Source organism: Budorcas taxicolor, chromosome 12 (assembly GCF_023091745.1).
Source record: "Budorcas taxicolor isolate Tak-1 chromosome 12, Takin1.1, whole genome shotgun sequence".
NCBI lineage: Eukaryota > Metazoa > Chordata > Mammalia > Artiodactyla > Bovidae > Budorcas > Budorcas taxicolor.
The window spans coordinates 71,699,841-71,722,578 of record NC_068921.1 but is presented as its reverse complement, the minus strand read 5'-3'; the positions used below and the strand labels follow the sequence as shown (position 1 = coordinate 71,722,578).

Genomic DNA, 22,738 nt, shown 5'->3' with positions numbered 1-22,738 from the left:
TCTCTGACTTTGGATGCAGGGTATCTCCTCATGGCTGCTCCTTCTGACTTTGTATGTGGTTTTATATGCATAGTGATACTCATTTATCATTGATAAAAAAATTTAAATGATAATATTTATTTATAAATGCTTTGTGTTTCCTTAAAACACTTAGTGAGAGGTTAGTTGCTTGTTTAGATTATCTATAAATTATTATTTAGGTTATAATTATCTCTTGTCAAAATATAACAGTTTCTTGCTATTTCTTGAATAGCAATAGTTTGCAAACTAACTGTTAGTTGCAAACAATTTTGACTGGAGTATAGTAGCTTTACAACGTCGTGTGAGATTTTGCTGTACAACAAAGTGCCATCAGTCACACGTACATTACACATATGTCCCCATTTTTTTTTAAATTTCCTTCTCATTTAGGTCACCACTGAGTAGAATTTTCTGTGCTATAAAAGTAGGTTCTCAGGTAGCTACTTTACATGTAAGTAAATTTTCATGTAAATTTACTGTTTACAAGGAAATGGTAAGTCATTTCTCCTGTAACTCTTCCTTCTCATGCTGATATCTAAAACTGAAGTATGCCTTGATTGTGGAATATGTAACTAGTGGGATTTGAAATGTGGCAAAGGTCAGAAGATCAACTATTTTTCATAATTATCTTTCTTTTTGTTTTTAAAAAGTGTTTAACTAAAGTTTTTTTTTTTCTTTTTTAAGTTTTACATATTGGCTGTGCTGGGTCTTCATAGCTGTGTGGACTTTCTCTAGTTGCCAAGGGCAGAGTCTACTCTAATTGTGACGTGCAGGTTTCTCATTGCATGCCTTCTCTTGTTTCAGAGCATGGGCTCTAGGGTGTGTGGACTTCAGCAGATGCAGCCAGTGGGCTTTAGCCAGTGTGGTTCCTAGGGTCTAGAGCACAAGCTCAATAGTTATGGAGCACAGGCTAAGCTGCTCTGAGACATGTGGGATTCACCTGGGTCAAGGGTCAAACCCATGTCTCCTGCATTGGCAGATGGACTCTCCAACACTGAACTACCAAGGGAGCCCTGTAATTATCTTTCTTTTGAGTTTTTATTAGAACTTGTAAGTGAATTAGGAAAGCCTGGAATGAAACTGTAATTTATATAAGAATTTCCCCCCCCCGTGTTGTTTCTATTTAATGAGAGGAAAATAGTTATTTTCATATTCTTCTTTATAACTGCATTTTGTGACAGCATCAAGTTCTTATACAACCCATTTCATATGTATATTTACATATATATACATTTATATATATAAATTTATTCTATAGTCTACATGTATAAATTTTTATGTAAATCTTATTTATAAAATAAAATACATAATATCTTTATAAACTGTCTTCCATGCTTTAGCATCATTGAGGATAAGGCAGAGATCTTGTGCTGAGTGATGTTTCTTTATTTCAGGGTTAACTGTATCTACCATCCTTTTTGGCATCACAAGGTCTCTGTTGATATTCTACATCCTTGTTAATTCTTCACAAACTTTGCATAACAAAATGTTGTGGTCCATTTTGAGAGCTCCAGTATTGTTCTTCTATAGAAATCCAATAGGTAAGTCAGACACCAGGTTTCTCAGTGAATATGTCTTGTTAACACATTTAGTTCCTGATTACATTTGATATTTGAAAATGGAAGAGATGCTTAGAAGAAAATCACCATTCATTTTTTATGAAAAGCTTCACTAATATTTTTTCCTACCAGAGAAAATCTGAACAGGAGTATGCAACCTTTTATTTGAATTTGTGTGTGTCTATAAAGATAAATGAATGTTTACTTTGCAGGATGATTTATGAATCCATTTGTAAGATATACGAAGCACCCAAGATATGATGCAAATGTGTTGAAATAATTTTGACTAGTTGTTGAAATGTTCCTGTGTTAATCATGTTAAGCTAACTAGGAAGGACCTTCTTCCAGGAACATCTCTATGGAGACAGGCTGTGTGTTTCTGTTTTTCATTGCTCATCCATTTCTGGGATCACAGAGGTCTGGCATGTGCTCATATTTTGAGGTTTACCTAAGTGGTAACGGAAAATTGATTAAAACACAAGATCAGTTAAATGTATACATCGTCTTCAATAAAGTCAACTCTCTAGTTTTATAATGAACTTCTGGTTACATTTAAAAGGCTTTGTGGTACATAGCAGGTGGATCTTCAGTATTAAGTAACAGTGTCCCTGATGGTTTCCCAGTGGTTGTTTCCTCTACTTTGAGGCCTTTGACCTGTATTGCTTCAGAAGACAGCCTCCTGACCTGGGTTTCTGTGAAGAGTTAGTTCTTTAGTGAACATACCCACTCTGTTCAGTTGGTTACACTTGTGCTGAGGCCCAGGGTGGCTTTGTTTTCTCACAGGTGATGATTGACAGGGCCTGTCGAGGCAGGGATGTGACTGGAGGGAGGACAAGTGTAGGCTTAGCCTGGTCATCAACTAGTCATGTGACTGAGGCCAAAGCAGGTAGATTCTACTGGCCAGGCAAATCTCCAGGCAGGATGTTGTCATGGTCTTAAGTGTGGACTCTGGAACAAACTGGCTGGGTTCAGTCCTGTTGCTAGTTAGCTAATAGTAATAGTTACAGTTATGGTAATACTTCTGTGCTAGTTGTTTAATTTCTCTGTGTCTTGGTTTTCTTACCTGTACAATGAGGATACTGTTCACATACTTACCATTATCTTGGTATTGTGGGCATTAAGTGGGTTAACAATTCACAGCACTTAGCACATGGGCAGTGCCTAATGAACCTTAGTGAGTATGACGACATGGTGTCTGGGAACTTCTCTCCTGTGAAATGGGAATAACCACTGCCCTTTCTGTTCCATAAGACTGTTGTGAGGATTAAATAAGAATGTTGAGGGCAGCATCTTGTGTATATTTATTCAACGCATGTTGTTTAGTCCAGGCAGTGAACAGAGCACAGGATGGTAAACTGCAGAGGCCCACACAGTTCTCATCTTATTATGAAGCCAGAGTGAGGAAGGGTTTGGAAGAGTTGATGCTATTATGGGTGTGAAGTTGCTCCACTTTGCCTGTTAATGTGAAAACTACAGTCATAAAGTTGAGAGCATTAAGTGGGACTGAATTTCAGTTCTCACAGCCTCTGAGTGTTCATGACCACAGTTAACCAGACTCTTTATATTCAAGACCTGTAGGCTTCTCCAGATGCTGACTTATTATTCAAGGATTTGGGATCAAGTTTAAATCCTGAAGGCCACTAATCTTAGAACAGTCAGCACACTATGTCTATCTTGTGACCCCCTCCTGTATCTCTTAGCACGACTTTATTCAGTCAAGAAAATAGAAGCCCAAATAAGTACTACAAAGATAGGCCTGCTTTGCCCAAAAGGCTTAGGGGCTGTAAATTACTTACTCTTTTAGTGGTATATTAAATTGAACTCTTTCCTGTCTTTTATTTTCAAAAGTGGAATTTGTAATGTCTCCTGCATTGGCAAGCAGACTCTCATCCACTGTATCACCAGGGAAGTCCCTAAATACATGTGCTTTAAAATTATTGTTTTGATTTGTTCATATATTATTTCTCTTAAGGTTCCTATATGGGGAAGTGAGTATTTTCTTGTATCTTGTTCTTGCAGGAAGGATTTTAAATCGCTTCTCAAAAGACACTGGGCATATGGATGACTTGCTGCCCCTGATATTTCAAGATTTCATCCAGGTAATGTATCAGTCCTGCCAGAATTCTCCCAGGGAAGAGCAGAGTGCCTGTTTCTCAAGGCCTTCTCACAGGGGCTGAGGGTGGGCTTTCAGCCTGGTGTTGTGCCCTGTTACCTTCAGTAAAGGTTATATTTATGAGAGAAAGGTGCAGTTTGGGAGGCTGAGCTAACATGAGGAACACCTGGGTCAGGAGTGGCTACACAGTCTTGTCAAGGCTGGTCTGAAGCAGTGACATGCTGGGTAAGTGGTTCTCCCTCTGCCTTCCAGGTTTCTGGTGTGGATTCCCTTACTGTGAGCACATTTCAGAATAGGGAAAAGAAATCACCTCTCATGGAAAGATGGCCTAGATGAACTAAATTATGCATTGTATTGGGCTTCCCAGGTGGCTCAGTGTTAAAGAATTCACTTGCCAGTGCAGGAGACACAAGAAACAAGAGTTCAATCCTTGGGTCAAGAAGATCTCCTGGAGAAGGAAATGACAAGCCACTCCAGTATTCTTGCCTGGAAAATTCCATGGGCAGAGGAGCCTGGTGGGCTACAGTCCATGGGGTTGCAGTCAGACATACACAGGCACTGTATTACCACAGAGGACAGATATTTACTGCACTATTTTATTTGGATAAAGCCAGTTGTGGTTACTTACAAAGAAAAAAATGGTAAAAATAAGGTGAAAATACTACTTTAACAAGCACAGTGTTGTTTAGTTGCTAAATTGTGTCTGACTGTTTTGTGACCCCATGGACTATAGCCCACAGAAATGCAGCAGAGATCTGACTGCAGACAGTGTCATCTGTGGGCATGGCTTCAACAGTTACCAGTGTGAACTACACTGAGACTCAGAAGCAGAGGACTTTTACTGCAAAGAGGTCTGATTTTTTTTTTTCTATTCTGCAGACTTATTTTATAAATGTGCCCTTCTGGGTTTAACTACATAATTTATCCCCAGAAACAATTTTCCCCTGAAAACATTTCATAATGTTTTCACATTTTAACAGTGATTGTTAATTACTTTGAAAAGATTTTGTGAATGGTTCTATTTCTTTCCTATGGCAACGTAGGCCAACTTGGGTTTCTGCCATGTGCTTACATGGTTAGTTAGTGGTCATAGACAGATTGCCACATATTTTGTGCATGACATATAGAGGGACAGGGATAGATGCTACCTGATTTCAGTAGGAAACATTCTCATTTAATGAGGAGGGAAAATTCCAGTCTCACTGATTTCCAATCCCAGCTCTGCCACCTGTAGTTTAATTATCTTGAAGTTGGAGGTGGAGGTGTCCTGTAGTTCATTGGAAGTAAGAGTTTGGTGTTTGAGGGGGAGACTTGGGATGAGCATGGAGCCTGTGTACCCTTCACTGAGCAGGTAGTAGCTGAAACTGTGAAGATGACAAGATTGCCCAGAGAGAAGGAAGCATTTTAGTGGCCAATATAGGAAGACTCGATATCAGAGAGAAAGCAGAAAGAGAAGGGGAGGAGAGGAGACACAGTGAATAGCAAGGGAGAAAGAAGGAAGTAGGTTGGGGAATCAAGGAAGGACAGATCTGCTCAGTGCAAACGAGAAGGTGAGTCTGTGAAAACTTGTTGGTTGATTTGGAATCAGGAGGTGTTGGTGACCCAAGAAGCAGGTTTCAGATGTGAGGAGGACAGAGTGCCAAGGGCTGAAAATCCAGGAGGTGTGGAGGGAGTTGAGGTGAAGACAGGCTACTCCTGGAAGGAGTTTGAATGAAGCAGGAGAGAGGCTCATCTGGAATGTAGGGTTGAGGAAGTATTGCTGGTTGTTGGGGTATACAGTTCGTGAGTTGCATGTATGTGTGAGCTGGTGGGTGGCATTTCTCTCTCTCCCTCCTTCCCTTCAACAAACAGTGATTAGAGTTGAGGTCCTGAAGAACAGGGGTGAGCTAGACCCATCCCTTCATGGGTGGTCTCCTCCAGCCTCCTTTCAGGAGGGAGACATCCAGAGATTCACACCTTGCTGCTTTTGGAATCCTAATTGTGGGAGCTCTGTGGAGGAAGTCCTGGAAGGCAAACTGGATGTGGGGGCTAGAGGCAGTTAGGGAGCCTGGTCCAGGAGGTGGGCGGAGCTTCTAGGACGAGACCTTTCATCCCAGATGAAAAGAAAAGGCTGCTGTGGATGGTGGGGCTGGAGGTGCTGCTGGAAGCAGGGTTCCTGTGTAAGAACCTATCTTTCTCTCCCTTCACCAACTGAGAGGAGGGAAGGGAAGGGGCTGGAAGGGGGTTGTTCAATTTTATTTTAAAGTACATAGTTTGTGCCAAGTGTTTTCCATTCTTTTTTTATGATTCTGCTTATCCTTGGTGTATTTGATAAACCTTGGAAGATTCTTGATCATTTTTATTTTTATTACTTCTAAAGTGTTTATTTCATATACTTTTCCTCACTTAATTCTTTCTCATTCCCTTAAATGATATCTCAGATAATTTATTTAATATTTTGTAATAGTGATGCCAAGTGTGGCTAAGGGAAACACTGAATTCTGAGTAGTGGTCCGCGCTGCAGGACAGTTCATCCACTCAAACGACGTCACTCAGAGACCACATCCCACTAGAGCGTGATCATGCGTGTGTGCGCCATCCTGTACACTGACTCTTAAGCTGCCAGAGAAGTTGCCTGTTCAGTCACAGTATAGTTGTTGGGCAAATTGGAGCTGTTCACCATTTTTAAAAGGGTGAAGGAAAAGCAGCCTAAAAAAATCAATTTATGTAGTGTCATTCCACCTGATAATCATTTATGATGTTGACAGTTTTAAAGTACAGTGGCATGGGAAGCCCTGCAGTCTCCCTTTCCAAGCTTGAATCCCAGCTCTCCTTCCTGTCTCTACCCCACAAAGCCAGTCTCCTCTCAGTAAAATAGACAAAATACTACCAACTCCATAAATGTTGTGGGAAGACAAAATGAAGTTGTTTTAATATTATTCTTTTCATAACATCTAAATGCATGCTGAGTGCTAAGTAGTAGGTAGTTATTTTTAAAACATTGTTATGTATTTTTAAGTGAGAAAAGTTATCTGATGACAGCGGCATTATGTTGCATTAAATTTATTGTCAGACACAGTTTCCAGGCCTGTAAGTACCTTCTCATGTGTTTGTATTACAGAGATTCTAGGTTTGTAATTCTTGAAGATCTTAAGGGACACTTTCTTATGTAGACTCACAGAATAAAAATCAGTTGTTTTCAAAATTGACCATTGGGCACTAAATATTTAACATTAACGTAATTTTCATACAATTTTCCAAAGTCCCAAATAAGATTGAGTAAGGAGTCTCAATTATGCAGTGTTTTTGTCATTGATATCATCACCTCCAAGAAGTCTTCCTACAAATAAAACAAGTGAAAATGAAGGTAAGATATGGAAGTTAAATTTAGGCATTTTAATTATCCTTCAATTAAAAATAAATAAATTTAAAAATACCAAAAATATCACTTATTAAATTTCAAAAAAAAAAGGGACTTCTCTGAGCATCAGACGTTGCATACAGCTGCCCTCAGCAAAATGCTTTAATTTATTGAGGAAAACTAAATTGCAAAACCTTTCTTCCTTACACACACCTTATTCAGGAAGAGAAAACAACAACAATCATCAGCTTGGCTGAGCTTAAATGCCTGAATCCTCATGTCCTTTCCCCCTTCATGGATCACAGCCTTGTCCTGGTGAAGGGGCTTGTGTAACTCAATGAAGCTGTGAGCCATGCCATGCAGGGCCACCCAAGAAGGACAGCTCATAGTGGAGGGTTCTGACAAAACAAGGTCCACTGGAGGAGGAAATGATAAACCTCTCCAGTATTCTTGCTGAGAGAGCCCCGTGAACAGTATGAAAAGACAGAAATATATGACACTGGCAGTAGAGCCCTCCGAGTTGGAAGGGATCCAATATGCTACTGGGGAAGAGCGGAGGGCAACTGCTAACAGCTCCAGAAAGAATGAAGCAGCTGGGCTGAAGTGGAAATGACACTCAGCTGTGGATGTGTCTGTTGGTGAAAGTAAAGTCCAATGCTGTAAAGGATGATATTGCATGGGGACCTGGAATGTTAGGTTCATGAATCTATGTAAATTGAATGTGGTCAAGCAAGCAGGAGATGACAAGAGTGAATATTGACATCTTAGGAATCAGTGAACTAAAATGGACGAGAATGGGCAAATTTAATTCAGATGACCATTGTATCTATTTCTGTGGGCAAGAATCCCTTAGAAGAAACGGAGAAGCTGTCATAGTTAACAAAAGAGTCTGAAATGAAAAAAAAAAAAAAAAAAAGAGTCTGAAATGCAGTCCTTGGGTACAAACTCAAAAACGACAGAATGATCTCAGTTCTCTTCCAAGGCAAACCATTCAACATCACACTAATACAAGCCTATGCCCCAGCTACTAATGCCAAAGAAGCTGAAGTTGACTGGTTCTATGAAGACCTACAATGCTTTCTATATCTAATACCAAAAAGAGATGCCCTTTTCATCATAAGGAATTGTAATGCAAAAGGAGGAAGTGAAGAGATGCCTGGAGTAACAGGCAAGTTTGGCTTTTGGAGTACAAAATGAAGCAAGGCAGAGGCTAACAGAGTTTTGTTAAGAGAACACATTAGTCATAGCAAACAGCCTCTTCCAGCAACACAAGGGACAGTTCTACACAAGGACATCACCAAATGATCAACACCAAAATTAGATTGATTATGTCCTTTTCAGCTGAAAATGGAGAAGCTCTATACAGTCAGCAAAAACAAGACCTGGAGCTGACTATGGCTCCAACCATCAATTCCTTATTGCAAAATTCAGGCTTAAATGAAGAGAGTAGGGAAAACCACTAGGCCATTCAGGTTTGACCTAAATCAAATCTCTTATGGTTATACAATGGAAGTGACGAATAGATTCAAGGAATTAGATCTGGTAGACGGAGTGCCTGAAAAACTAGGAACAGAATGAACCGCTGCTGTTGCCACTTAGTCGCTTAGTTGTGTTCGACTCTTTGTGACCCCATGGACTGCAGTGCTCCAGGCTCCTCTGTCCATGGGATTTTCCAGGCAAGAATACTGGAGTGGGTTGCCATTTCCTTCTCCAGAGGATCTTCCTGATCCAGGGATCAAATCCGCATCTCCTACACTGGCAGGCAGATTCTTTACTACTAAGCCACCAGGGAATCCCAGTGAGCACTTTTAAGATCTTTTAATGATCATTCTGCTCTCTGAACTGAACAGGCTATTATTCCCTAAGTAGCTGGGAATCTAGAACTGGCCCCCTCGTGGGAGAGACCAGATAGAACCACGAGAAACCCAACAGGGTTAGAAAATTCAGAGAGAAGGGGAAATATATGATATGTGATATAGTATCAGGCAGAAGTTAAAAGAAAAGACTTGGGGTCATAATGACTGAATTGTTTGAATTTGGGCAAATCAATTAGTCTCTCTGAGTATCAGTTTCCTGCCTTGAAATGGAGAGGACAATCCCTCCTCATGTTGATGTGAGAATGAGATTATATAAAGCCTGTGCAATACTTGAGATTGGGACTCATGACAAGTCTTATGAAGTGTCATCCATTATTGGTATTTGGAAGCATGGCATAACCATTACTTCTTGGCTTGTTGGCTAGATCTAGAGAATTGTAGATTTCTGTGTTATAAGAAAACTTGTCATAGCCTCTAGCAATAAAGCAAGGTCTTATTTTTCTAGTTTTTTGGTTGGACAGGCTTTTAAACAAAACCATTAACATTTTCACAAGCATTATTTTCTTTTCTTTGCTGCTTTTTTATATATTTCACTTACAAGTCATTTAGAAACCAGTGTGGCTTGTCATAAACATCTGCTCACAACACAGCATCCTTTTGAAGGATGAAAGATGCTCATGGGACTTCCTTCCATAGGTGGTGGGGACCTATCCTCTGCCTTAGTCATCCTGACAATCTAACCAGGCTACTTGCTTCCACCAAGAATGCCGACCTGGAGTGGACACAGTTCAATTTCCTGATATTCATGATTTTACAAAATACAGATTTTGTACTTCCACTGGTATGAGTGTACCAGTTCATGGTGCATAAAATAGTAAATGTCAAATTGATCTTCTCTTTGATCTATATTGAATAATCTTGTTTGGTTTTGTTGATTCAGAGGTCCATCACTTTTCCCCTTAGTTCAGTTCAGTTCAGTCGCTTAGTTGTGTCCGACTATTTGCGACCTCATGAATCGCAGCACGCCAGGCCTCCCTGTCCATCACCATCTCCCGGAGTTCACTCAAACTCATGTCCATCGAGTCCGTGATGCCATCCAGCCATCTCATCCTCAGTCGTCCCCTTCTCCTCCTGCCCCCAATCCCTCCCAGCTGCTGCTGCTGCTGCTGCTAACTCGCTTCAGTCATGTCCGACACTGTGCGACCCCATAGACAGCAGCCCATCAGGCTTCCCTGTCCCTGGGATTCTCCAGGCAAGAACAGTGGAGTGGGTTGACATTTCCTTCTCCAGTGCATGAAGGTGAAAAGAGAAAGTGAAGTTGTTCAGTCGTGTCTGACTCTTAGCGACCCCGTGGACTACAGCCTACCAGGCTCCTCCGCCCATGGGGTTTTTCAGGCAAGAGTACTGGAGTGGGATGCCATTGCCTTCTCCGTCCCTTCAAGCATCAGAGTCTTTTCCAGTGAGTCAACTCTTCGCATGAGGTGGCCAAAGTACTAGAGCTTCAGCTTTAGCATCGTTCCTTCCACAGAAATCGCAGGGTTGATCTCCTTCAGAATGGACTGGTTGGATCTTCTTGCAGTCCAAGGGACTCTCAAGAGTCTTCTCCAACACCACAGTTCAAAAACATCAATTCTTTGGCACTCAGCCTTCACAGTCAAACTCTCACATCCATACATGACCACTGGAAAAACCATAGCCTTGACTAGATGGACCTTAGTCAGCAAAGCAATGTCTCTGCTTTTCAATATGTTCTCTAGGGTTGGTCATAACTTTTCTTCCAAGGAGTAAGTGTCTTTTAATTTCATGGCTGCAGTCACCATCTGCAGTGACCCTAGAGCACAAAAAAATAAAGTCTGACACTGTTTCCACTGTTTCCTCATCTATCTCCCATGAAGTGATGGGACCGGATGCCATGATCTTCGTTTTCTGAATGTTGAGCTTTAAGCCAACTTTTTCATTCTCCTCTTTCACTTTCATCAAGAGGCTTTTGAGTTCCTCTTCACTTTCTGCCATAAGGGTGGTGTCATCTGCATATCTGAGGTTATTGATATTTCTCCCGGCAATCTTGATTCCAGTTTCTGTTTCTTCCAGTCCAGCATTCCTCTGATGTACTCTGCATAGAAGTTAAATAAGCAGGGTGACAGTATACAGCCTTGACATACTCCTTTTCCTATTTGGAACCAGTCTGTTGTTCCATGTCCAGTTCTAACTGTTGCTTCCTGACCTGCATACAGATTTCTCAAGAGGCTGGTTAGGTGGTTTGTTATTCTTCATCTCTTTCAGAATTTTCCACAGTTTCTTGTGATCCACACAGTCAAGGGCTTTGGCATAGTCAGTAAAGCAGAAATAGATATTTCTTTGGAACTCTCTTGCTTTTTCCATGATCCAGCGGATGTTGGCAATTTGATCTCTGGTTCCTCTGCCTTTTCTAAAACCAGCTTGAACATCAGGAAATTCATGTTCATGTATTGCTGAAGCCTGGCTTGGAGAATTTTGAGCATCCCTTTACTAGCATGTGAGATGAGTGCAATTGTGTGGTAGTTTGAGCATTCTTTGGCATTGCCTTTCTTTGAGATTGGAATGACAACTGACCTTTTCAAGTCCTGTAGCCACTTGTGAGTTTTCCAAATTTGCTGGCATATTGAGTGCAGCACTTTCACAGCATCATCTTTCAGGATTTGAAAGAGCTCAACTGGAATTCCATCACCTCCACTAGCTTTGTTCGTAGTGATGCTTTCTAAGGCCCACTTGACTTCACATTCCAAGATGTCTGGTTCTAGATTAGTGATCACATCATCATGATTATCCGGGTTGTGAAGATCTTTTTGTACAGTTCTTCCATGTATTCTTGCCACCTCTTCTTAATATCTTCTGCCTCTGTTAGGTCCATACCATTTCTGTCCTTTATCGAGCCCATCTTTGCATGAAATGTTCCCTTGGTATCTCTAATTTCCTTGAAGAGAGCTCTAGTCTTTCCCATTCTGTTGTTTTCCTCTATTTCTTTGCATTGATCGCTGAGGAAGGCTTTCTTATCTCTTCTCGCTATTCTTTGGAACTCTGCATTCAGAAGCTTATATCTTTCCTTTTCTCCTTTGCTTTTCGCCTCTCTTCTTTTCACAGCTATTTGTAAGGCCCTCCCCAGACAGCCACTTCGCTTTTTTGCATTTCTTCTCCATGGGGATGATCTTTTTTTTTTTTTTTTCTATAGTTTTTTTATTTTTTTAATTTTAAAATCTTTAATTCTTACATGTGTTCCCAATGATCTTGATCCCTGTCTTCTGTACAATGTCATGAACCTCATTCCATAGTTCATCAGGCACTTATCAGATCTAGGCCCTTAAATCTATTTCTCACTTCTGCTGTATAATCATAAGGGATATGATTTAGGTCATACCTGAATGGTCTAGTGGTTTTCCCTACTTTCTTCAATTAGAGTCTGAATTTGGTAGTAAGGAGTCCATGATCTGAGCCACAGTAAGCTCCTGGTCTTGTTTTTCTTGACTGTATAGAGCTTCTCCATCTTTGGCTGCAAAGAATATAATCAATCTGGTTTTGGTGTTGACCATCTGGTGATGTCCATGTGTAGAGTCTTCCCTTGTGTTGTTGGAAGAGGGTGTTTGCTATGATCAGTGCCTTTTCTTGTCAAAACTCTTCCATAAATGCTTAGGAGTTTCAAAACAGCAAGTCTTCACTAAGAAAAAGGATAACTTGAATGAGAAAAATGATACAGAATAAGAAAAGAAACTTCTCTTTAAAATATATATTAAAGAAGAAAAGAAACATCTCAAAAAATGTTACTTACTACCATGTCCCAAAATTTGTCAGTCTTTGGAAGGCTTAGAGTTGGGAGGATAATTCAGAGAGGACAAAGACTATAGTAGACATGAAGTTTATTGGTAATATTATTTTAAAAGTGCATCTTCAAACAAAATAGACCTCAGATGTGAATTTCACTGTGACTAAAGAAAAGCCACAGTCACTTTGATACAGGTGACCTCATCACCACATCTAGGAAAAATTGTACCTGCTCTGATACGTTCTTGGATAATACTAAACTGTTCTAGTGGTTAGAATGAGAGGCCTGTTAGGGCTCAGCTTCATGAGATTCTTAAGATTCTTTGGGCTCATCAATCTATGAACACCTCATCCCTCCTCCCCTGGCTGCTGGCACCCAGAGCACACTGATGATAGTAATGGTGGAGTTAGAGTTTCTGTTTGTTATGCATGAACTGGTTAACACTTTTGTGTGTGACCTCATTTAATTCCCATTACTATCTTTTTCATGTTGTTGGTATATCCCAGTTTTTACTAAGATTGAGAATGGGTGTAGAGTCTTACCCTCCCTTTTAATATGCAGGAAGATTTGTCCTAAACCCTGTCTTAGCACAGTACTGGGCTAGTGGAATAACCTCTCTAGGTATAGGCTGTCATTCTCTGAAAATTAAAGGACTTTTCTGAATTGTAAAAAATCACCATTTTCTCTAAAGTGAAAGATTTCATCTAAGAATTTCTTTTAATTTGTTCATATGGATTCATAGACTTTGGATAGACTTTCCCAAATAGTGTGCTCCAATTGGGAAATATATAAAAGTAATGATTCTCTTTATTTGGGGGGCATCAGGACTTGAGTCACTTACTTCTGGGACAATATGTTTCTTTCTATAGAACCATTATTATCTCTTTGCCAGTGTGACAGAGGTGCAGAAACATTGGCTATGGTGATATGGGCCACCATATGGGCCTGAAATCCAAGCAGATGGGGGGAATTATGTGTGTAGGTTTAAGTGGGCTTTTTGGAATTCCTGGGAATGTAGGAGAAAGAAATGAAGTTGACTTCAAGGAAGGGATGTATATTGTACACCACAATCTTTTGTTTCCTTCTTCAAATGACTTTTTGTTTATATACTGTTTTCATCTTCTGCCAACTTCTATAAAGAGTTTGAGATAGCTGGCAATAAAAGATTCACAAATGTATATTCATATAACTTTAAACACATACACTGTTTATATATAACATTCTATCCACAAAGAGGGCGGCTATAGTATTACCTTCAAGTAGATGTCAGAAACAACCTCTTTAAAATATTTCAGAATTTAGTGGCATGAAATCTGAGGAATGTAACCTAACTTTGGAGCTCTGAGAGCGTTAATAATGGGTCTTCTTCTTAAAGAGATGGGAATATCATACCACCTGAAAAAGGAGAGTGAAAAAGTTGGCTTAAAGCTCAAAATTCAGAAAACTAAGATCATGGCATCTGGTCCCATCACTTCATGGCAAATACATGGGGAAATAGTGGAAACAGTGTCAGACTTTATTCTTTTGGGCTCCAAAATCACTGCAAATCGTGACTGCAGCCATGAAATTAAAAGATGCTTACTCCTTGGAAGGAATGTTATGACCAACCTAGACAGCACATTAAAAAGCAGATATTACTTTGCCAACAAAGGTCCATCTAGTCAAGGCTATGATTTTTCCAGTAGTCATGTATGGATGTGAGAGTTGAACTATAAAGTGAGTGCCAAAGAATTGACTCTTTTAAACTGTGGTGTTGGAGAAGACTCTTGAGAGTCCCTTGGACTGCCAGGAGATCCAACCAGTCCATCCTAAAGGAGATCAGTCCTGGGTGTTCAATGGAGGGACTGATGTTGAAGCCGAAACTCCAATATTTTGGCCACCTGATGCGGAGAGCTGACTCATTGGAAAAGACCCTGATGCTGGGAAGGATTGGGGACAGGAAGATAAGGGGAAGACAGAGGATGAGATGGTTGGATGGTATCACCAACACAATGGACATGGGTTTGGGTGGACTCTGGGAGTTAGTGATGGACAGGGAGGCCAGGCGTGCTGCGGTTCATGGGGTCACAAAGAGTTGGACGTGACTGAGCAACTGAACTGAACTGAACTGAACTGACCTGCCTCCTGAGAAATCAGTATGCAAGCCAAGAAGCAACTGTTAGAACTGGACATGGAACAACAGACTGGTTTCAAATAGGAAGTATGTTAAGGCTGTATATTGTCTCCCTACTTATTTAACTTATATGCAGAGTACATCATGGTAAATGCTGGACTGGATGTAACACAGTTTGGAATTAGGATTTCCCGTAGAAATATCAGTAACCTCAGATATGCAGATGACATCACCCTTATGGCAGAAAGCAAAGAAGAACTAAAGGGCCTTTTGATGAAAGTGAAAGAGGAGAGTGAAATATTTGGCTTAAAACTCAACAGTCTGAAAACTAAGATCATGGCATCTGGTCCCATCACTTCATGGGATATAGATGGGGAAACAGTGGAAACAGTGACAGACTTTAATTTTGGGGCTCCAAAATCACTGCAGATGGTGACTGAAGCCATGAAATTTAAAGACCCTTGCTCCTTGGAAGAAAAGTTATGACCAATCTAGACAGCACACTAAAAAGCAGAGACATTGCTTTGTGGACAAAGGTCTGTCTAGTCAAAGCTATAGTTTTTCCAGTAGTCATGTATGGATGTAAGAGTTGGACTATAAAGAAAGTTGAGCCCCAAAGAATTGATGTTTTTGAACTGTGGTGTTGGAGCAGACTCTTCAGAGTCCCTTGGAAAGCAAGGAGATCTAACCAGTCCATCCTAAAGGAATCAGTCCTAAATATTCATTGGAAGGACTGATGCTGAAGCTTAAGCTCTAATACTTTGGCCACATGATGCAAAGAACTGACTCATCTGAAAAGACCCTGATACTGGGAAAGATTGAGGGCAGGAGGAGAAGGGGATGACAGAGGATGAGATGGCTGAATGGCATCACTGACACGATGGACATGAGTTTGAGTAGACCCCAGGAGTTGATGATGAACAGGGAGGCCTGGGGTGCTGCAGTACAAGGGGTCGCAAAGAATCAGACATGACTGAACGACTGAACTGATTGAACTGAATGCATACCTAAGGAAAAAGCATTGGCTCAGCTTCCATGGAGCCCTTCATTTTGATTTTACCTCTGCTTCCCAGGTTATCTTCCAGGCTGGGTTAGTCTTAAAAGGCCCTCACCTGGGGAGAGCCAAATTATTGAAACTGATTAATGTTGTCCATCAAATGATGTGAGTCTGCTCAGTTCAGTTCAGTTGCTCAACTGTGTCCAACTCTTTGCGACCCCATGAACTGTAGCATGCCAGATCTCCCTGTCCATCACCAACTCCTGGAGTTTGCCCAAACTCATGTCCATTGAGTCAGTGATGCCATCCAACCATCTCATTCTCTGTTGTCCCCTTCTCCTGCCCTCAATCTTTCCCAGCATCAGGGTTTTTTTCCAAATGAGTCAGCTATCCACATCAGGTGGCCGAAATATTGGAGTTTCGGCTTCAACATCAGTCCCTCCATTGAACACCCAGGACTGATCTCCTTTAGGATGGACTGGTTAGATCTCTGGGCAGTCCAAGGGACTCTCAAGAGTCTTCTCCAACACCACAGTTCAAAAGAGTCAATTTTTCAGCACTCAGCTTTCTTTATACTCCAACTCTCATATCCATACCTGACTACTGGGAATAGCATAGACTTGACTAGATGGACCTTTGTTGAAAAGTAATGTTTCTGCATTTTAATATGCTGTCTAGGTTGGTGATAACTTTCTTTCCAAGGAGTTCAGTTCAGTTCAGTCAGTTCAGTCGCTCAGTCGTGTCTGACTCTGCGACTCCATGAATCGCAGCACGTCAGGCCTCCCTGTCCATCACCAACTCCCGGATTTCACTCAAACTCACGTCCATAGAGTCGGTGATGCTATCCAGCCATCTCATCCTCTGTCATCCCCTTTTCCTCCTGCCCCCAATCCCTCCCAGCATCAGAGTCTTGTCCAATGAGTCAACTCTTCGCATGAGGTGGCCAAAGTACTGGAGTTTCAGCATCAGCATCATTCCTTCTAAAGAACACCCAGGACTCATCTCCTTTAGAATGGACTGGTTGGATCTCCTTGCAGTCCAGGGGACTCTCAAGAGTCTTCTCCAACACCACAGTTCAAAAGCATCAATTTTTCAGTGCTCAGCCTTCTTCACAGTCCAACTCTCACATCCATACATGATTACTGGAAAAACCATAGCCTTGACTAGATGGACCATTGTTGGCAAAGTAATGTCTCTGCTTTTGAATATGCTTTCTAGGTTGGTCATCACTTTTCTTCCAAGGAGTAAGCGTCTTTTAATTTCATGGGTGCCATCACCATCTGCAGTGATTCTGGAGCCCAGAAAAATAAAGTCTGACACTGTTTCCACTGTTTCCCCATCTATTTCCCATGAAGTGATGGGACCAGATGCCATGATCTTAGTTTTCTGGATGTTGAGCTTTAAGCCAACTTTTTCACTCTCCGCTTTCACTTTCTTCAAGAGGCTTTTTATTTCCTCTTCACTTTCTGCCATAAGGGTGTCATCATGTGCCTATCTGAGGTTATTGATATTTCTCCTGGCAATTTTGATTCCAGCTTGTGCTTCTTCCAGCCCAGCATTCCTCTGATGTACTCTGCATAGAAGTTAAATAAGCAGGGTGACAATATACAGCCTTGACATACTTCTTTTCCTATTTGGAACCAGTCTGTTGTTCCATGTCCAGTTCTAACTGTTGCTTCCTGACCTGCATATAGGTTTCTCAAGAGACAAGTCAGGTGGTCTGGTATTCCCATCGCTTTCAGAATTTTCCATAGTTTATTGTGATCCACACAGTCAAAGGCTTTGGCATAAGCGCCAAGGAGTAAGCGTCTTTTAATTCCATGGCTGCAATCACCTTCTGCAGTGATTTTGGAGCCCAGAAAAATAAAGTCAACCACTGTTTCCACTGTTTCCCTATGTATTTGCCATGAATGATGGGACCAGATGCCATGATCTTAGTTTTCTGAATGTTGAGCTTCTTTTTTTAATATAAATTTATTTATTTTAATTGGAGGTTAATTACTTTACAATATTGTATTGGTTTTGCCATACATCAACATGAATCTGCCACAGGTATACACGTGTTCCCCATCCTGAACCCCCCTCCCGCCTCCCTCCCCGTACCATCCCTCTGTGTCATCTCAGTGCACCAGCCCCAAGCATCCAGTATCATGCATTGAACCTGGACTGGTGATTTGTTTCATGTATGATATTATACATGTTTCAATGTCATCCTCCCAAATCATCCCACCCTCGCCCTCTCCCACAGAGTCCAAAAGAATGTTGAGCTTTAAGCCAATGAGTTTGCTAAAAAATTGTAATTTGAATTTTGTATTGACATTTTAGCAGGTTTTTTTGACAACCAATAATGGCAAGCCAGATGACTTAAGACCAGACTTAGAAGGCCCTGGCAGAACCCCTCCCCATGAACATGAAAGTTATAGCAGACAGAATGCATATTTAATGCAGTAGCTGTAAGCAGTTGTTCTTCTGTAGGTCTAATAGGAGAGAGGTCAGTCAGGCCGATTTTTTTCCACTAATGACTGGAAAGTATTGCCTCAGAATCCATCTTCTTCACTCTGGGTTTTATTTTGATACCACAGCAGATGTGGGAAAAACAGGAAAAGTACATGGGTCTCCATCCAGATAATACAGTTTGGTTCCCAAGGGCTCCTGAACACTGAGTCACAGTTCTAGACATTTCCTCCTCCTTCCAGGCTCCTCCTGCCTGCAGCCAAGACTCTAAGATTCCCCGAGTACAAACCGCTCCTGCCTTTCTCCTTGACCTGCAGTCCTTCCTGGGAAAACTTAGGATAACCACTTACCCTCCCATCTTTATGCCATATCTGTAAATGAAAATGGAGTTCTTACTTTTCTCATTCACAAGATGGTTGTGAAGATCCTATGAGAAAACTGATCAGGAAGAGCTGTGAAATGATAACCCACGTCCTTGTGATACAGACATGACCACCCCTAACCCATCCCTTAGAGACGCACCTGGGCCAGTTGCCCTGGGTGACAAGGTGGGGAGGCCCTGGGGTGGCAAGCACGGGATGCGGGTGCTGGTGCTGAGAGGACCCAGAACAACCAGTGTTAACTCAGACAGGCATCTTAACTTCTCATCTCAGCTCCTTTCTGGTCAAAATTTCCATCAATTGGAGTTGCTGCCCGCGAGTTTTTCTTGCCGCTCTTTCTATTCATTAAACCAGCCTGTAAAATTCAGCCATAAGTCTCTTCTTAGAATTGTCTAAAAATGTTCCTGAATTCTTCTCTGTGTTTCCCCAGCACTCTCTGCCTTGTGCAGATCACCATGAATTTGTATCCACCTGAGATCATAAGCTTTGGAGGCCTTGGCCCAGACTCAACCTGCACATCCTCACCACCATACCCCACTGTCATAGCAGGCAAAAACTAAATGTTGATTGCATTCTTAAAAAGTAAGGGTATCATAATTTTCCTGATAAAGATGGATGCTTAAAGCAGCAGCAACCAATGACTTTGTTTTCTCTTCTATCTGCTCTCTTTTTTTGACCAAGATAGAATAATCTCATGGGATAATGTGATGCTTAAGAAAATGCTCATGGAACTCTAAGCCCATTGTCTTATGTACAGTAAACATTTGGTCAATGGAATCTGCTGTTGCTACAATCATTAACTTTTGGAATAGGCATTTTCTTTTTTTTTCTTTTTTTTAAAATTATTTTAATTTTAAAATCTTTAATTCTTACATGCGTTCCCAAACATGAACCCCCCTCCCACCTCCCTCCCCATAACATCTCTCTGGGTCATCCCCATGCACCAACCCCAAGCATGCTGTATCCTGCGTCAGACATAGACTGGCGATTCGATTCTTACATGATAGTATACATGTTAGAATGCCATTCTCCCAAATCATTACAGTTTATCTTTGACAAGTACCCTTCATAAGGAGGCCTCTGCATCTATTTTTGCTATTTCAGACATTTCTTCTTGTGGTTGGTGTGGTGGGCGTGATGGTGGCTGTGATTCCTTGGACTGCTATACCTGTGATTCCCCTTGGTATCATTTTCTTTGTCCTCCGGTGGTATTTCTTAAGGACGTCACGAGAAGTGAAACGCCTGGAATGTACAAGTGAGTACAGGGGCTCTCAGGTTGGGATGGCAGTGCCGGCTGGCTTCCGTTTATACCGTAATTAACCAGACCCCTGAAATTCTGCAGACTCTGTCTTCTGGAATTTCTCATAAGTCAACATTAGATAATTGAATGTTATGGCCACTGTGAGTCGGCATGGTCGTTAAGGCAAATAGAGCTGGTGCAGGTCAGGTGCAGCTTTGCATTTTAGCACAAGGAGGATGGATGTGAGCATCATGAGGACAGGGACCATTTTTGTCTTGTTCATGACATATTTCCTAACACAGGGTATCCACTCTGTAAATACTTTTCTTAAAAATATTTTATCATGTTGGAACTAATATAGAAGGAAAATAGACAATTTTTCTCCTCCTGAAGTTACCAGAAATGACAAGGAAAGGAAAAGATTAGAAGAGTAAAGGAGACCTCATGAAGTATATGCCAGGAGTGATATATTTGAAAAATACTTTTTTTTTCACATGTTCAAGTAAGTTGCAGTTGTTAAATGTATTAAAAAGACATATATTAGTCGCTCAGTTGTGTCTGACTTTTTGCGACCCCATGGACAGTAGCCCACCGGGCTCCTCTGTCCATGGAATTCTCCAGGCAAAAATACTGGAGTAGGTGCCCATTCTCTTCTCCAGAGGATCTTCCCAGACCCAGGGACTGAAGCCAGGTCTCCTGCATTGCAGGTGGATTCTTTACTGTCTGGTCCACCAGGGAAGCCCTGCTGAAAAGATAAGCCCTGTTATTTGCAGGTTTGCTCTTTATCATTACTAGTATTTGGGGCGATTCCACACTGTTTGTGGCTCCCCTTTCTTAAAGCTATTCATATAAATGATGCTGAAAAGAATTCCTTAGGAGGACACGAGAGGGGGTCTGTTCAGTCTACATTTAGTTTATTGCTCCATTCAGCTTCTTGCTGCTGCTGCTGCTGCTGCTGCTGCTAACTCACTTCGGTTGTGTCTGACTCTGTGTGACCCCATAGACGGCAGCCCACCAGGCTCCCCCGTCCCTGGGATTCTCCAGGCAAGAACACTGGAGTGGGTTGCCATTTCCTTCTCCGATGCATGAAAGTGAAAAGTGAAAGGGAAGTCACTCAGTCGTGTCCAACTCTTCGTGACCCCATGGACTTCAGCCGACCAGGCTCCTCCATCCATGGGATTTTCCAGGCAAGAGTACTGGAGTGGGGTGCCATCACCTTCTCCGATTCAGCTTCCTAGTTTTAGAACAATGGCAACAGGGACTTTCCTGTGGTCCTATGGTTAAGACTCTGTGCTTCTGCTGCGTTACTCCCTGGTCAGGGAACTAAGAACCTGCAAGGTGCATCAAAAAAAAAAAAAAAAAAGGGGGGGGGGGATCACATTTTATGACTAATCATTCTATTGTGCAGGTAATCACAGATAATGAAATAATTGAATTTATCTTATTATTAATGCACATATTTCATCAATATTAAAACTAATAAGATAAGTAGAATTATTATATATTTTTAAAAGTTATAAAAACTGTAGCCAAAATGTAAGGTGGGAATATGTTTATATCAGAGACCTCAACCATAAATAATTATTCAAATTAATATCAACTTATCCTAGAAACCAAGCCAAGAAGAGCAGAATGTTGAGCCTCATGGTTCTTTGTATCTACCAAGTGGAAAAAAAATCTCAGTTATCCAGTCAAATGAGTTTTTTCACTGTGGCAATTGCATGTTTCGTTTTTGTAATAAACACGTAAGATGCTTGTTTCCTTGTTGACTTCCAAATCTTCCTGAAATGCAGGAGACCCTGGTTCGAACCTTGGGTCAGGAAGTTACCCTGGAGAAGGAAATGGCAACCCACTCCAGTATTCTTGCATGGGGAATTCCATGGAGAGAGGATCCTGGTGGACTACACTTCATGGGGTCAGAAAGAGTTGGACATGACTGAGTGACTAACAATTTCACTTTTAAAAAGATATTTTCTAATTAGTTGCAAAAAGGATAGTGATCATCCGTTTCATAAAAGCTGTAAAAAAATTTTTTTCAGCCATCAAGAGAACCAGCTAAGTTTTGTAAGGTCCAGTTTTGTGAGGTGTTTGGATGGATGGGGAGCAGTAGAGTCCAGGTGTGTGGCGTTCTGCTGGTGTGACTCGGTTGATGGAAGGACCTGGGGAGGCAGAAGAGGAAGTGATGAGCTCCATCCAGTCTTCTGTGAAGACAAGGCTTCAGACATTTTATGGTTTGAGGCTGCCCATGAAATGGGATCATTCGAGAGTCTTGCTGAAAAGCAGCTCTCTGGGACATTCAATGAGGAATTGTTCCAGAAGGAACACTTGACAGAGATTTTTGCCTGGGGAAGGGCCATTTCACATCCATATGGAAGTAGAGAGAAGGGCACGTCTTGAGGCTTTTTTCAAGAAGCAGTACAGGATTTTCTCAATTTTGAGCTGGAGAGTCTGAGAACTTGTGCATCGTCTCTGTGGAATATGTGGATTTTCCTGCATCCTAGTACTCTGCAATAAGTTAGACACTAAATTCAATCCAGATACCCCTTCCTATACACCCCAGGTAACCAAATGTGGTGGCCAGTTGATTAGAACTGTTTATGTTCTCTCTAGGTGGTGGGTCTGTGCCTTAAATGATGACATCACTGTTTTCTCTAAATAGTAACTGAAAGTATGTTTTAGGGCTTCCCAGGTGGCTCAGTGATAAAAGAATCTGCCTGCCAATGCAGGAGACACAGGAGAAATGGGTTCAGTCCCTAGGTTGGGAAGATTTCCTGGAAGAGGAAATGGCAACCCAGTCCAGTATTCTTGCCTGGATAATCCCATGGACAGAAGAGCTTGGTGGGCTACTGTCCACGGGGTCACAAAGAGTTAGACACAACTGAGCAATGAAGTGAGTGAGAGTATATCT

The 22,738-nt window shown here is 41.4% G+C and overlaps 1 protein-coding gene across 1 annotated transcript in view; it reads left to right on the top strand.

The window, feature by feature from the left end:
• The window catches only part of LOC128057633 (ATP-binding cassette sub-family C member 4-like), a 163,668-nt gene that overhangs the window by 88,866 nt on the left and 52,064 nt on the right, over positions 1-22,738 (top strand). The window contains exons 19-21 of the mRNA XM_052650094.1: positions 1,416-1,562; positions 3,600-3,679; positions 19,695-19,845. Of these exons, the coding sequence (XP_052506054.1) occupies positions 1,416-1,562; positions 3,600-3,679; positions 19,695-19,845 (378 nt within the window). The remainder of the gene's footprint in view (positions 1-1,415; positions 1,563-3,599; positions 3,680-19,694; positions 19,846-22,738) is intronic.